At 39.6% G+C, this 12042-nt stretch overlaps 1 protein-coding gene across 1 annotated transcript in view; it reads left to right on the top strand.

The window, feature by feature from the left end:
- Positions 1-1261: 1261 nt before the first annotated feature.
- The window catches only part of flt4 (fms related receptor tyrosine kinase 4), a 55112-nt gene continuing 44331 nt past the window's right edge, over positions 1262-12042 (top strand). The window contains exon 1 of the mRNA XM_088009689.1: positions 1262-1980. Coding sequence (XP_087865815.1) covers positions 1923-1980 — 58 coding nt within the window. The 5' untranslated portion in view covers positions 1262-1922. The remainder of the gene's footprint in view (positions 1981-12042) is intronic.

Raw genomic sequence — 12042 nt, 5'->3', positions numbered from 1 at the left:
CTCCCCTGAGGTGATGGATGTGTGGGTGGAGTGGGGTTAACGGGATCTGGACGAGCCTGGAAGATCTCCATGCATTTCATTGGAGACGCCTTTGTACCTCACTCTCTGAATGAATAACTGCAGGCTCTTCATAAAATAAGACACTCCCAAAACTCAGGAAGAATTTGTGTTCATCTTGTCTGAACAGATTAAGTGATCGCTGAAATTTGATCTGAACTGATAAGTGTTTTTTTTTTTTTTTTTTTTTTAAGAAATATAATTCACAAAATAGCATCTAACTATGGAAGAACATATTCTCATTTTGTACAATACAAGGAAAGCTGTGTTTTGCATGTAATTAGTCTCCTCTACAGTGATGCACCTAAATAAAACCCGGTGCAGAAACTGTTTAGTACACAGAGTCTACATGTGAGTATAGTTTGATGTTTGAATAAAAACATCTGATCTGTGAAGGTCTCAGGTTGGTTAGCAAACACTTTAGTAACACAATCAGCATAATTAGAACCAAGTAACTCAAAAGACAGGCCAAATGGGAAGTTATTTAAAGCCGTTTTTAATCATAAAAAAACAGCTAAATGTTTCGGCGTCTGGCAAAGCTCTGCTTAATCCACGGCTCTAAACTGGAAAAGTATGACATAGCAACAAACCAAGACATTACTACTAAAGTCACAGGTTAGTCAATGACAGCATTAATCCAAGAACCTCTGAAACAGTCTTGAAAGGAGACCTGAAACAATCGTCGTTTTACTCAGACAAATCTGGTCTTTATGGATGGGAGGCTGGCAAGGAGAAAGTTATTGCTTGAATGAAAGCCATAAAACATGTGGAAGAAGGTGATTTGGTCAGATGGGACCAAAACTGGACTCTCTAGAAGCAAAACATTGTGTGTGAAGGAAACCTAACACTGCACATCACCCTGAACACAGCGTCCCAAACTTTGAAACGTGGTAGTGGCAGCATCATGTAGTGAGGATTATGTTGTTTATCAAAGACAGGGAGGCTGGTCGAAGGTAATTAGAAGATAGATGAGACTAAAGACAAAAAACATGCTGTTTTTGTTTTTAGCAAAAGCGTGCTTTAATTTAGGTCAAACCTGTATAAGAAAGAAGTTTATACTACACTTGCCTACCTGCTGAGTAACACTTTAAGTGTTACTCTGCCTGACACTTGAAAGTGGTGTGTTTTGCTTCCATCTATATTGGGGCATTTGTTGGCACTTCCTGTGGAGACTCTGACTGCAATTCCCACAGAATCAGGATAACCTACTGAGCTATTCAGGTGCCAGGACTCCTCCACGTACCTTAAACCTGAAAATAAAATCAATACCAGCGGTTCTATACAGCTCTCAATGTGCTTTAATGAGACGTTTACTTTCTTCGCAGTGCGTGTAACCGCTGCAGGTCTTTCACACACAGAGGATGAGACGGATGGGATTTTGCAGGAAGGAAATTTGTCATGGATGTTAGTGTGAACTCCCCTTCGTCCCCTACCCCCAGTCTCTCTTTACACACCTCCTCTCTCCCACACTCCTCCAAATCAGCTTGTTTTATGAACTGAGTGGGTGGGTGCGCTCCAGTCACGAGCAAAGGAAAGGGAAATCATTGTAAATCTCATTCAGTACCTTGTGCATCCTTTTGACAAAAGAGGAAAAGGTTTTTTTCTTTTCTTTTTTTTTATATAAGTTTTTTCCATGTCCTTTCTTTCTCTGAGCACTTCGGGTTTTCCGACACAGAAGCAGCCCGCTTACACGCATTAGACTGACCGAGGTTCACCTGAGCGCACCACGCCTCCCTCCTCTCACTATTACGGATTTGCAATTTGTCATCCATTAAAATCACTTTCAAACACTTTCTAGCTGCATTAACAACAACAACAACAAAAATCCTACCAAGCTCGGGCAATTCTGGACCGGAGATCTGGAGATGAAGACAGATTTCACGCTTTTCTGCCGGACTTGGATTGGAATAGCATACGCCTCAGGTGAGCGACTCCACCAGAAAGACAGAAAGTTTGGCATATTTGAGCTAGTAGTTTAACTTTTTTGGAGCAACACGCATTAAATCGCCATGTTTTTAACCGTAGGATGTAAACTTTCCTTTATTTAGTCAGACTGCACTTTAAATAATAATTTTGGGAGGTATTGAATATTAGTCATTAAAGTTATGTATTTAATTAAAGGGTACTGTTTTGTAAATTTAATGTTCGTGAATTATAAAGTTAAATATTTCCTAAACATAAACCGGTAAAGGTAATCCAGACAACCCTCATTAATATATTTTGTGCGGAGTCAAGGCTCACTTATTACTTTTTTCTTTTTTTTTATTCCTAATTGAGAATAATTATCAACCAAACTGTCAAAAACTGAATTTAGGAAGCTTTTGTGTTAGAACAAGAATTCAAGTTTGCACTCAACTTTAACTAGTTTAGCAACAGAGCTAATGCTATAGTCGAGCTTGCTAGCAAGCTTTAGCTAAACCCCGAGTTTCCAGTGGATGATGCATTTTCTTTTCAGGAAAACATTTTACAGTTTTCTTAAAGTAAGTTTAAAAAGTTTAATGCTATCTCGGTAAAAAATAAGTGGCAGTGTTCAAAGTCAAATGGAGTTTGTTCACCTTACGGCAGTCGTCGCTAAAAAGCAGGACATTTACAATTTACGTCACCTCAGTATTAAGTAAGATTAAAAAATGTTTCTTTCTAATATGGATGGATAAACCAGCTAAGAAAAAAAGGGCTTGTTAATTAGTTACATATGCAATTAACTTAGTAGGTATGTTTTAAAACAATAACAATGAACAGTAATCTTTTTCGGGAACCACTAAGACAGCCTTTATAAATTATGTATGGCGTTCTTCACAGAATGAAACTCAATTAATAAGCAAATGTCACAAGTCTGCATGCAGATAGGCACTAGGGGGAGGTATGCTGTTGTTGTGTTTATTAGAAACGAAGCTGATACTGACTGATGTTGCAAAGAAGTCAGAGGGGTAAATTATAACGGGGTTTACTGTGGGACTTTTAAGACATCGTATGTTTCGCATAGGCCCCGTTTTTAGAGGCACATTTAGTGGGAGGGGAGCCCGCTGATCTGGACCAGACCCATTTGGGGGAATGGGAGGTGGGCTGAGGGTTCAGATCTGTTCATATCCTCCAGAAGTAGGAGTTTGATTTGCATGTGGGCATTGTTGTGCTCCAGTGGAAAAGGCATGCAAGGCTATATAATGCAAAACACATTCCTTCTCTTTACCCCTTTTACTTGCTCCCCTGCTTTACATTACGGGTGTCTGCAGTTTTGCTGAATGTCTTTGTTGACTTGTACGTTTTTGATTGCTGTTTAGCAGCTGTTCATAGGGAACAGGAGAGGGCTCTGTGAGGGGGGCAGTCAACATATGGCTGTTCAGATCATAACTCCAGCTCCTTTCTAATATCTCGGAGCTGCCATGGTGACTGGGATTTATGCAGTTAGAACATATATAAATGAGCTGAGGCCTTAGTTACAGTAGACGTTATGACTCTGATCGTTTTATGATTGGTTTTTCAGTATGAGAAACTAAATAAATATTCATAACATATTCTACTATTAATCCCAGCTCACAAGGTTATAATTTAGGAATAAAAACATCTAGAAGGAAAGAACATAATGGCTGTTACAGTTACAGTGTGGCACAAAAATACTAAAGCATCACACTGCCACCACCATGCTTCACTGTGGGAATGTGCTCACGGTGGGGTGAAGTGTTAATTTTTCACCACACATAGAATTTTGTATAAAAGTCAGAAGGTTCAGTTCTGGTCTTTTCTCACTAGAACACATCGCACATGTTGACTTTACGACCCACAGAGCGCAGATTGGACTTCTTGTGATTTGTTTTTTATTTTTATTATCCTTGTCACCGTTTCATTGTTCCCAGATTTTTGCAGGACATGATAACTAGTTGTCCAGTTTCTCCCTCCTCATCTGTGAATCTCTGCAGCTCCTCCCGAGTTACAATGGGGATCTTTGCTGCTTCTCTGATGAATATTCTCCCTGCCGATCCTGTCACTTTAGGCAGGCAGCCACGTCTTGATGGTTTAGTTGTTGTGAAATACTCCTTCCATTTTTGGATGAAACAAAGCTCTGCGAGGCACTTAAAGCTTGGTTGTTGTTCACTCTTCATGAGTCTATTTGTTTTTTAATCTTCTCTGAAGCCTTCCCAGAACAGATGTATTTATACTGAGTTTAAATTACACACAGGTGGGCTCTATTTACTACTTAGAAGACATGTGAAAACAATTATTTGCTCTGGTTTTTACTCAGTGCTAACAATGCAAAGAGGACTAACAGCAGATACAAAACACACTTTTCAGATTATTAAATCCTTCCAGTTCTAGCAGAAATATTATTGCGCTTTGAGTTGGTTTATCAAATAAAATCCCAATAAATTTCATTGAAGTCTGTGGTTCTAATGCAGCAAAATGTGGAAGTGTGTCCTGGAGGCAAAGCACTTTATATAAGAGAGGAACATTTTTCTAATATAGCCTCACAGGAAGACACCGAGGTGTGATAAATGGCTCACCAGAGGTTAGAGGAGTAGGGCATGTTGTTATCTAAATCAGAGGGGAAGACTGAGAGAAAGTGTACCGCAGACCTGCCAGATCAGACGTCACTGTCACATAAGGTGTAGAGTGGATATCATCTACACGTCAGCTACCAAGTTTTGGGCTTCAAGATGCATCTAGAAACATTTTCTACCATCTTCATATCAAACTTAGACTTTGCTTTAAATTATGTGGGTTTTTGAACTGTTATAGAAATTAAGTTTTGAGGAAATGATGACAAGATAGAGCAAGCTGTTGCTGGAAATTGGTTCATTTATCTTCTTAGTTGTTTTACAGCTAAATTGGCCATTTAGAGGACAGACGGCAGAGAAAAGCAAGAAAAAAAAACCAAGATGTATCAAGATGATGAAAATTTCTGACTAAGATGAAGGACCAGATGATGTTTAGCTCACGCTTTGCTTCCTACTGTTGATTTTTTTCTCTTACAGCAGAGTGTTTTCTGTACGCATACCACCGCTTGATCGGATCATCCCAGAAACCTGACTCTCAACTATCGGTGTTATTAGAGCTGTCAAATCATGGAGGTTGAGTTTTTACTGGCCAACATTACCCCCCTCCCGATATTCTCAGCGCTGATCTCAGAATTCAACCTCAGGACTCGGAGGAGCAAACTCATGATGTCTGACCTTCAATATTTTCTTCTATCAGCTGGAGAGCAGCTCAGACGGGGCTAGGAATGCTGCTGCTGCACCCTGTGGGAAGGTTTCGGCAGGAAAGCCCAAATAAACAAGGTCTCTGGTGCCTCCATTATCACTGCCAGAGTGTTTCGAGGGCCCTTGGGCCTTTGGATGCTTGGTCGTCATGTTAAAGCACCAACAACACCAACTATGACTGGAGAAGAGTGATAAGCTCCCTCAGCACTAGGAATTTGCAGGGGGAAAGCCAAAAATGTGTCAAACTAGGTGTTGGACAGTAGATGAAAACCATCTGTGGTGTTTTTAGCTTCATATTTCTGATTCCTCCTCGATTTCAGTTTAAATTTTTTAAGCCATGTAAATCAGGGCACAGCACAATGAGTGAGTCCAGGTGCTTGTGGATGAAAATATGCAATCAGCTGTGTTTCAGCAAATGGAGAAAGCCCCCTTTTTGCTTATAAATGTAAAAAAAAAAAGTTTCAGGGAGTTTGAATATTATAAATGGTTGTTTTCAGTGTTAAACATGGCTGAGAAAATCGAGGTGACCAAAAGTATGAAAATTAAGATATTGGGAACCGGGTTTCTCTGAGCAGAACGATCTAAAAGTAAAAGGGAAACAATAACAGAGCCATTTAAAGGACATTAACTTGAGACTGACTGGCTTGACAACTCAAGCAAAAATATTATTGTACGCGAGGAGAAGGATTCAAGATGTAATTGTTTTGACGTTGAGGGAAAGCAGAAATTAAGAACAAAGTAGATCTGAAAGCCAAAATTCACGATGGAAGAATAGTTACAGAATAAAACATGACAGATCTTTTATACTGAACTCACTATGAATATTAATAAAGAAGTGCTTTTGACATTAATTGTGCTAAAGTGAAACACCTGGTACTGGATGAGTTAAGAGCAGGAGAATCATTTTTACTGTTTTCATACATATAACTGACTTTATTGCATATTTTTATTTACATTTCTGTATTTTTCTTATTTAATTTAATTTATTTTTGATTCTATTTTTGCTTCTTTCTTTGTATTGTATTTGCACCATTACATCAGAACAGTTGCCTAGAGAACTTGTTTACTGGCTGTGGCAGTAAAATTATCATAATGTTTAATAATCACAATGTTTTATACAAATCTAATTGTACAAAACAATTAGATTTGATTCTCTAAACCATCAATCAACAGTAACAACTCCACAGGTGCTTAAAGGATATTTAACTATGGCTTTCTCAAACATTTCTTGACCTAAATAATGATAAAACCAAACGGATTTAGTCTGACACTCCCAGTATGTTATGTTTCAGTCTAGGTCTTCTTGCCCCCCACATATTTCAACCAGCTAGTAAAAAAAAAATCTAGGGGTAAAACTTGACAAGCCAGTTGTTTTGAAAAGTAACTTTTGTTTTCAGTTTTGTCTGTTGTCTAAAGTAAAGCCAGTCTGAAAAGGCAGTCCATGGTTTTGTTATCTCTAGGCCTGATGTCGGTATCAGCCAAAACTCTGCTGCTCACTTATTGACTTAACTCACAAAACACATCACTCCTTTTATCTCTGCAGTGGCTCTGGGTTCAGGTTAGGTGAAGATACAGTTTACACTGTTGCTGTTTGTTTTAAAGCACTGAATGACCTTGCACCACCCTCTGTTTCTGAACTATTGAAAACCCACCAGCCCGGCAGAAATGGCTGGTCAATATCTGCTGGATTTGTCTGATAGGAGTGGTCTGTTTCTGTGGCTGGCTGGGTTATGTGCCAGCTCTGACATGGTTCTGTTCATAGCCAAACTTAAGACCCATTTATTTATGCTGTTTGACTTTTAGTACGTTTATATTTTCTTTATTTATTACCTGGTTGTATTTTCTAGCTTTTTTAATTAGCGCTCTTTCTGTTTTATTGTGTTCTGTATTTACTCGTTTCATTTTGTGAAGCACTTTGGTAAGTTCAAGATGCAATTAGACACAATATAAATAAAGTTTGACTGATTTGAGTGAATATGTCAAATTGAGGTCCAGCATGTAGCATTGTTTCTACCAACAGGGTGTATATCTTAAATAAATAACTATTTTGTGCTCAGTGGTGGTGCTTTCAAGACCACCTCCCTCTGACAAACAGAAATCCTATTGGTAATTGTTTTTTATTTTATTTTATTTTTTTAAATATTAACTTGTTATATTTAGCACACTAGCAAGGTTTGTTTTTAATTAATCTCTTACTTACTAGTGCAACGTAATCCATATTTATCTGCTTATGTGAACAAAACAAAACAACCCAAAGACATAGCCCTTTCGTTTAAGATAACTCTGCAAACCAATTTTTGGAGTGCTGCAAGTTCAAAAGGTGTGAATACTTTTTAAATGCAATTAATATAAATCATTTTTACTCTCAAAGCTCAGAGAGGTAGAGTTACTGATCTGCACATGAATCTTTTCTCAGAATGTGTTTTTTCAGTTCCCAGAAAGGCAAAGAATTGGCCATCTAGTCTCAGTCATTTAGGTTTCATAAAGTTTTTGGTTTGTTCATGTAGATTGGGGCAGCGTGACTGCAGTCATGCTGTAGATGGTTTTAAGCTGATTATGACCAGAACATTCCAGTGGTTTTTCTATGTATGCGGACTGTTTACCTGTATTCAATCAAGCCGCTTTCAACGTGATTTGCCATTACAACTTGAATTAGCAACAGACCTCCTGCGCCAGAGAGAAAGCTTCCAGCAGCAGAATAAGCCGAGTTACAGTGCTGCAAACTCGTTAAAGAAATGCGTTTGCTCTTAGCAATGTGAGAGATGAACTCACATCGCTTCCTGCTGAATGAATTCACTCAAACACATCTCCTGGATACAAAGCGGTTGACGTTGACATTTTGTGTCTTGACTCTAAAACTTGCAGGGGAATAGGATAACAGAATTGTTATAAAACTTGAATTTGGGATCCAAAACAAGAGGTTAACTTTTTGAAGTTTAATGATGCAAGATGTAAAACACAATTCCAAAAAAAAAAAAAAAAATCGGCACAAAAAAAAAATCACTCTTTTATTGTAGAAGTTGTCTATTCTACAATAGGTAGTAAATAAATTACATGGCCGGACTTCTAAATGTTCATGCATTTGACTTTGGAAGGCAGACCTGGAGCCGTATAATCTGAAGACAAGCCTTTTCCCATTAACAGGGTTCTGGATCAATGTAGAAAAACAAAGTTGGAGAAGTTTGTTTCTGTACGATGGTCCAAAGTACTCAGTGCATGAGGAGATCCAGAGCTGGCAGACGAAAGGCGAAACAACAGTCAGACTTCCCAGAAGTGCTCTGTACATTCTGCTTAGCCTTATCATACGGGGAATTGAAATTCAGAAAGCAATCTGACACGGCAGAGGGAGGGTGACAGAAACAGACGACTCCTTACACCTGTACTTCTTGTTGTCTATAAAATAATACAAATCAATTGTACCGCTCGTAGCTTTGCTGTTCTCTCAGAATCAAACACAGATCCTTCTCTCTAATTACATCTGTCGGCGTCTGTAACTTACGACTCAGAGAGATTATTTCAGATTCATTCAGAAACATTTCAGTATTGACATTTCCCTCAGTTGCAATCAAAAAGCCCTTTATTAGGTCTCAGTTTTGCTTTCTCTTCTTTACCTTCTATAAAGGCACCGCCATCCTCAGAGCAATCACCATGCAGGAAAGGTTTAACCTATTGATTTCTTTCCCTCTTGTGACTCCTGCTCTCTTGGTCCTTTTAAATTCTTCTGGAGTTTCATATTGCAGTGTGCATAAACATATTGTTTTCAAAGTGCTTTGTTTATTGCTGGGTTACTAAAACCTCCCATCAAGGGAAACGACGATGCATTTTATACATAAATCTTTTGTATGCTGAGTCTTGATGAGAAGTGCACAAGCTGATTGTCTGCACAGACGGTAACTTGAAGCAACAAATATGTTGCGTGAATTGATTTTTCTTTATTGCATTCTGTTTTTCACCAATATGAGCCAATAACGGGACATTTATTGCAATTAGTGTAGCCAGACTGTTGAGGAACGTTTCACGGAGGACTGATCTCTCCGCTCGTGATCTGAAACTGAATACAGTCAAGCCGACACTCTAAAGTGACTTTGTTGCTTGGAAACTGGAGTCATTTAGAGTATTTATTAATAGACCCAACCTCAAAAACCCTTTAAAGTCCAGCTTAGTCTCAGCTGCGTACTTGGTGTATATAATTGCTCTCTACGTATTGCTGGGCTGTTGAGCTTGGTTCAAATGCATGGGAAAAAGTTTATTGGCAAAGCCTGAGGAAATTGCCAGCTTTCCTCCCTTTAGGCGTTCAGTACTATAATAGTTGACCCTGCACTCCCTAGTTTGCCTTGTTTTCTTCAGCATCTTAAGCTTCCGCAGTGATTTACCTCACCATGAGATCTGGCATGGCAGCAGAGGCTTATTTTATAGCTTCTGAAACGCTGGGAGTTGAGCAACAAACACAATGATTCATCTGCCAAGACAGTAGAGTTAGAAGGGAGGGAGTGCCAAGGCTATCTTTCATAGGCTGAGATATAAACAGTTTGGTTTATTTAAAAAAAAATCACAAGTACTGAATCTGAAACAGAATATCCTCTCTTTTCCTGTTTATTAGCTTACACAATGGGCTAGCATTAGCTAACTAATGCTGCTCTGCAGCACAGCTTCCTGGTTCAGGAATCAAGGAGTAAGTTCAAAAGCAACCCAGAAACAGGGCATGACGTTGAAAACTCTGAACATTTTGAAGCTGATATGGTTGATATGCATCTTCGATGTTGCACGGAGGACTGGAGTAACACTTGTGGAGTAGCGGACAGGGATGCTTGTCTCAGTCTTTAAGGAATAGGACCAGACAGTGTTTTCCAGCAATCAAGTGATCATACTTGAGAGAGACCCTAGCTGACATGGAGAGCTCTAATTTAGGAGGAGCTATAAGGACTATGTCAAAACCCTTGCTGGCTTGCTGAGGGGGTGATGGGAGCTTGGTTTTCTGATCCTATTTATGGTGCTCCTGAACAGGGTCTTGGGTTTTAGTCGTTGAGAGGAGGATGAGAACCTCAAAGTGTCAGTTTTTGTTTTGGCGGATGATGCGGCTCTGTTGGCATCGTGACCCTTGGTGTTCACTGGAGTGATTCATTACCTGCTGTAAAGAGAAAGGGAAGAGAGTGAGCTGCATCAAGTCTGAGGCCATATTTCTCAACAGAAACAAAGTGGACGGCTTTTTCAGGGTTAGAAGCAGGCATCTTGGTGTCTTGTTTACGAGTGACGGCATATAGACAGACAGACTGGGGATTCGTCTGCTGTAATGCGAGTCCTGCTCAGGTCTATCTTGGTAGAGAAAGAGTTTAGTCAATAAGCAAAGTTTTGATTTATTGGTCTGTTTATACTCACCAATGGTCAACATATTTTATCATGATTCATGTCTACGGATCATGGGTGAGGGCTTTGTCTAAAGTAGACTTCCTCTGTTGGGTGGCTGGACTATGCGGTAGAGATAGAGTGAGGAGTTTACACAAATGAGTTTGTATTTCTTAAAGAAAGTTGGAAACCTTTCAGAGATCATTGCTCTTATATTGGATATGTATAGTGTCCAATTTAGGAGCTTCTGATGTAATTCAAGTCAAATGGGTTGTGAGTTTTAGGAAAGGTGCAGCATGTTCAGATTGTCGAGATCTGCCACAACTTTCTGTGTTGAAGGGGACGAGTTGCCTCCATCTACTGTGAAGAATTTGAAGTATGAACTTTGGAAGAGCAGTGAAAGCCTGGAAAGGCACTGTTTTTACACATCTTATATTTTTTTTCCAAGTGAAATGTCATTGCCAGTTCAGACAGGGCGAATTGTTTACCAGAATGTTCAAGGGAAGCAATTTCTCAGTTACGAAAATGATGACAAGGTAAAATGTTCCGGCACAGAGGAAGTGACTGAGCTGTCCTGTGTGCCTGCGAGGAAGATACAGGAAGTTTTGGTCAGGGACAGAGGTTTTAAAACATAGGAAGCTGGCCCAGATGGCTTGTTGCCGCATCCTTAATTTTACACCCCTCCTCTGGCAGGATGTTGGAGATGCCTGTCCCCGTCACTACAAGTGGAGAGGACGGGGACGTGGTGGGTGTCATTCCCCTCTGTTTTAACAATGAAATCAAAGCTGGACTGCCAGTCAGGCCGCTGCCCGGCTTTGCCTTGGCCTTGTGTCGAGATGACAGAGGAAGCGGACTATTTTATTTATTCTTTTTTGAGAAAGCGGGTGTGTTTTAGAGCCTGAGGCAAGACGGCTCAATGTGCAGAGCACTGCATCCCATTTCACTGCAGATGCTCAGAGTTTTTTCAGAAAAGTTGCAGCCTTCACCATTTTCAGATACTGTGTTGCTGAAGTAAGCATGCAGGCATGGCTGCGCCCTCCAAGTCTGAATAAGTATTACAATTTTATTCAACCTGTTTTATTTTTAAATTTGATGCAGAGACATTTTCATATGTTGAGGATTTATGGCAACAACACAAACTTTTTGTGACTGTTTTGTGTCACTGCTTTATTCCCTTATCACATCTGCATACGTTTCTGAAGAAGCCTGCTGTTCATTCAAGGTTTCTCTTTTCCTGTCACACGATCCGTCAGAAGCACAAGCTACTGAAGAGTGATAGAAACTCTGATGCCAAATGTTTTTTGCTGTACATGAAAACGGGGAGTGTGGGAGAATCATCACTGTGATAAAGAACACAGGAAATTTGCTCGCTGATTTTCTTTTCATACAGGATTTAATGTGCCCCCGTGTTGCAGCCGCGAAGAAAGGAACTCTCCGCTTGCCGCCTTAC

This window comes from Poecilia mexicana, unplaced genomic scaffold (assembly GCF_051168715.1).
Source record: "Poecilia mexicana isolate PSO_F unplaced genomic scaffold, ASM5116871v1 scaffold_10, whole genome shotgun sequence".
In the NCBI taxonomy this organism is placed as follows: domain Eukaryota; kingdom Metazoa; phylum Chordata; class Actinopteri; order Cyprinodontiformes; family Poeciliidae; genus Poecilia; species Poecilia mexicana.
Note: the sequence above shows the minus strand (reverse complement) of the source record. Positions and strands in the feature narration are given on the sequence as shown.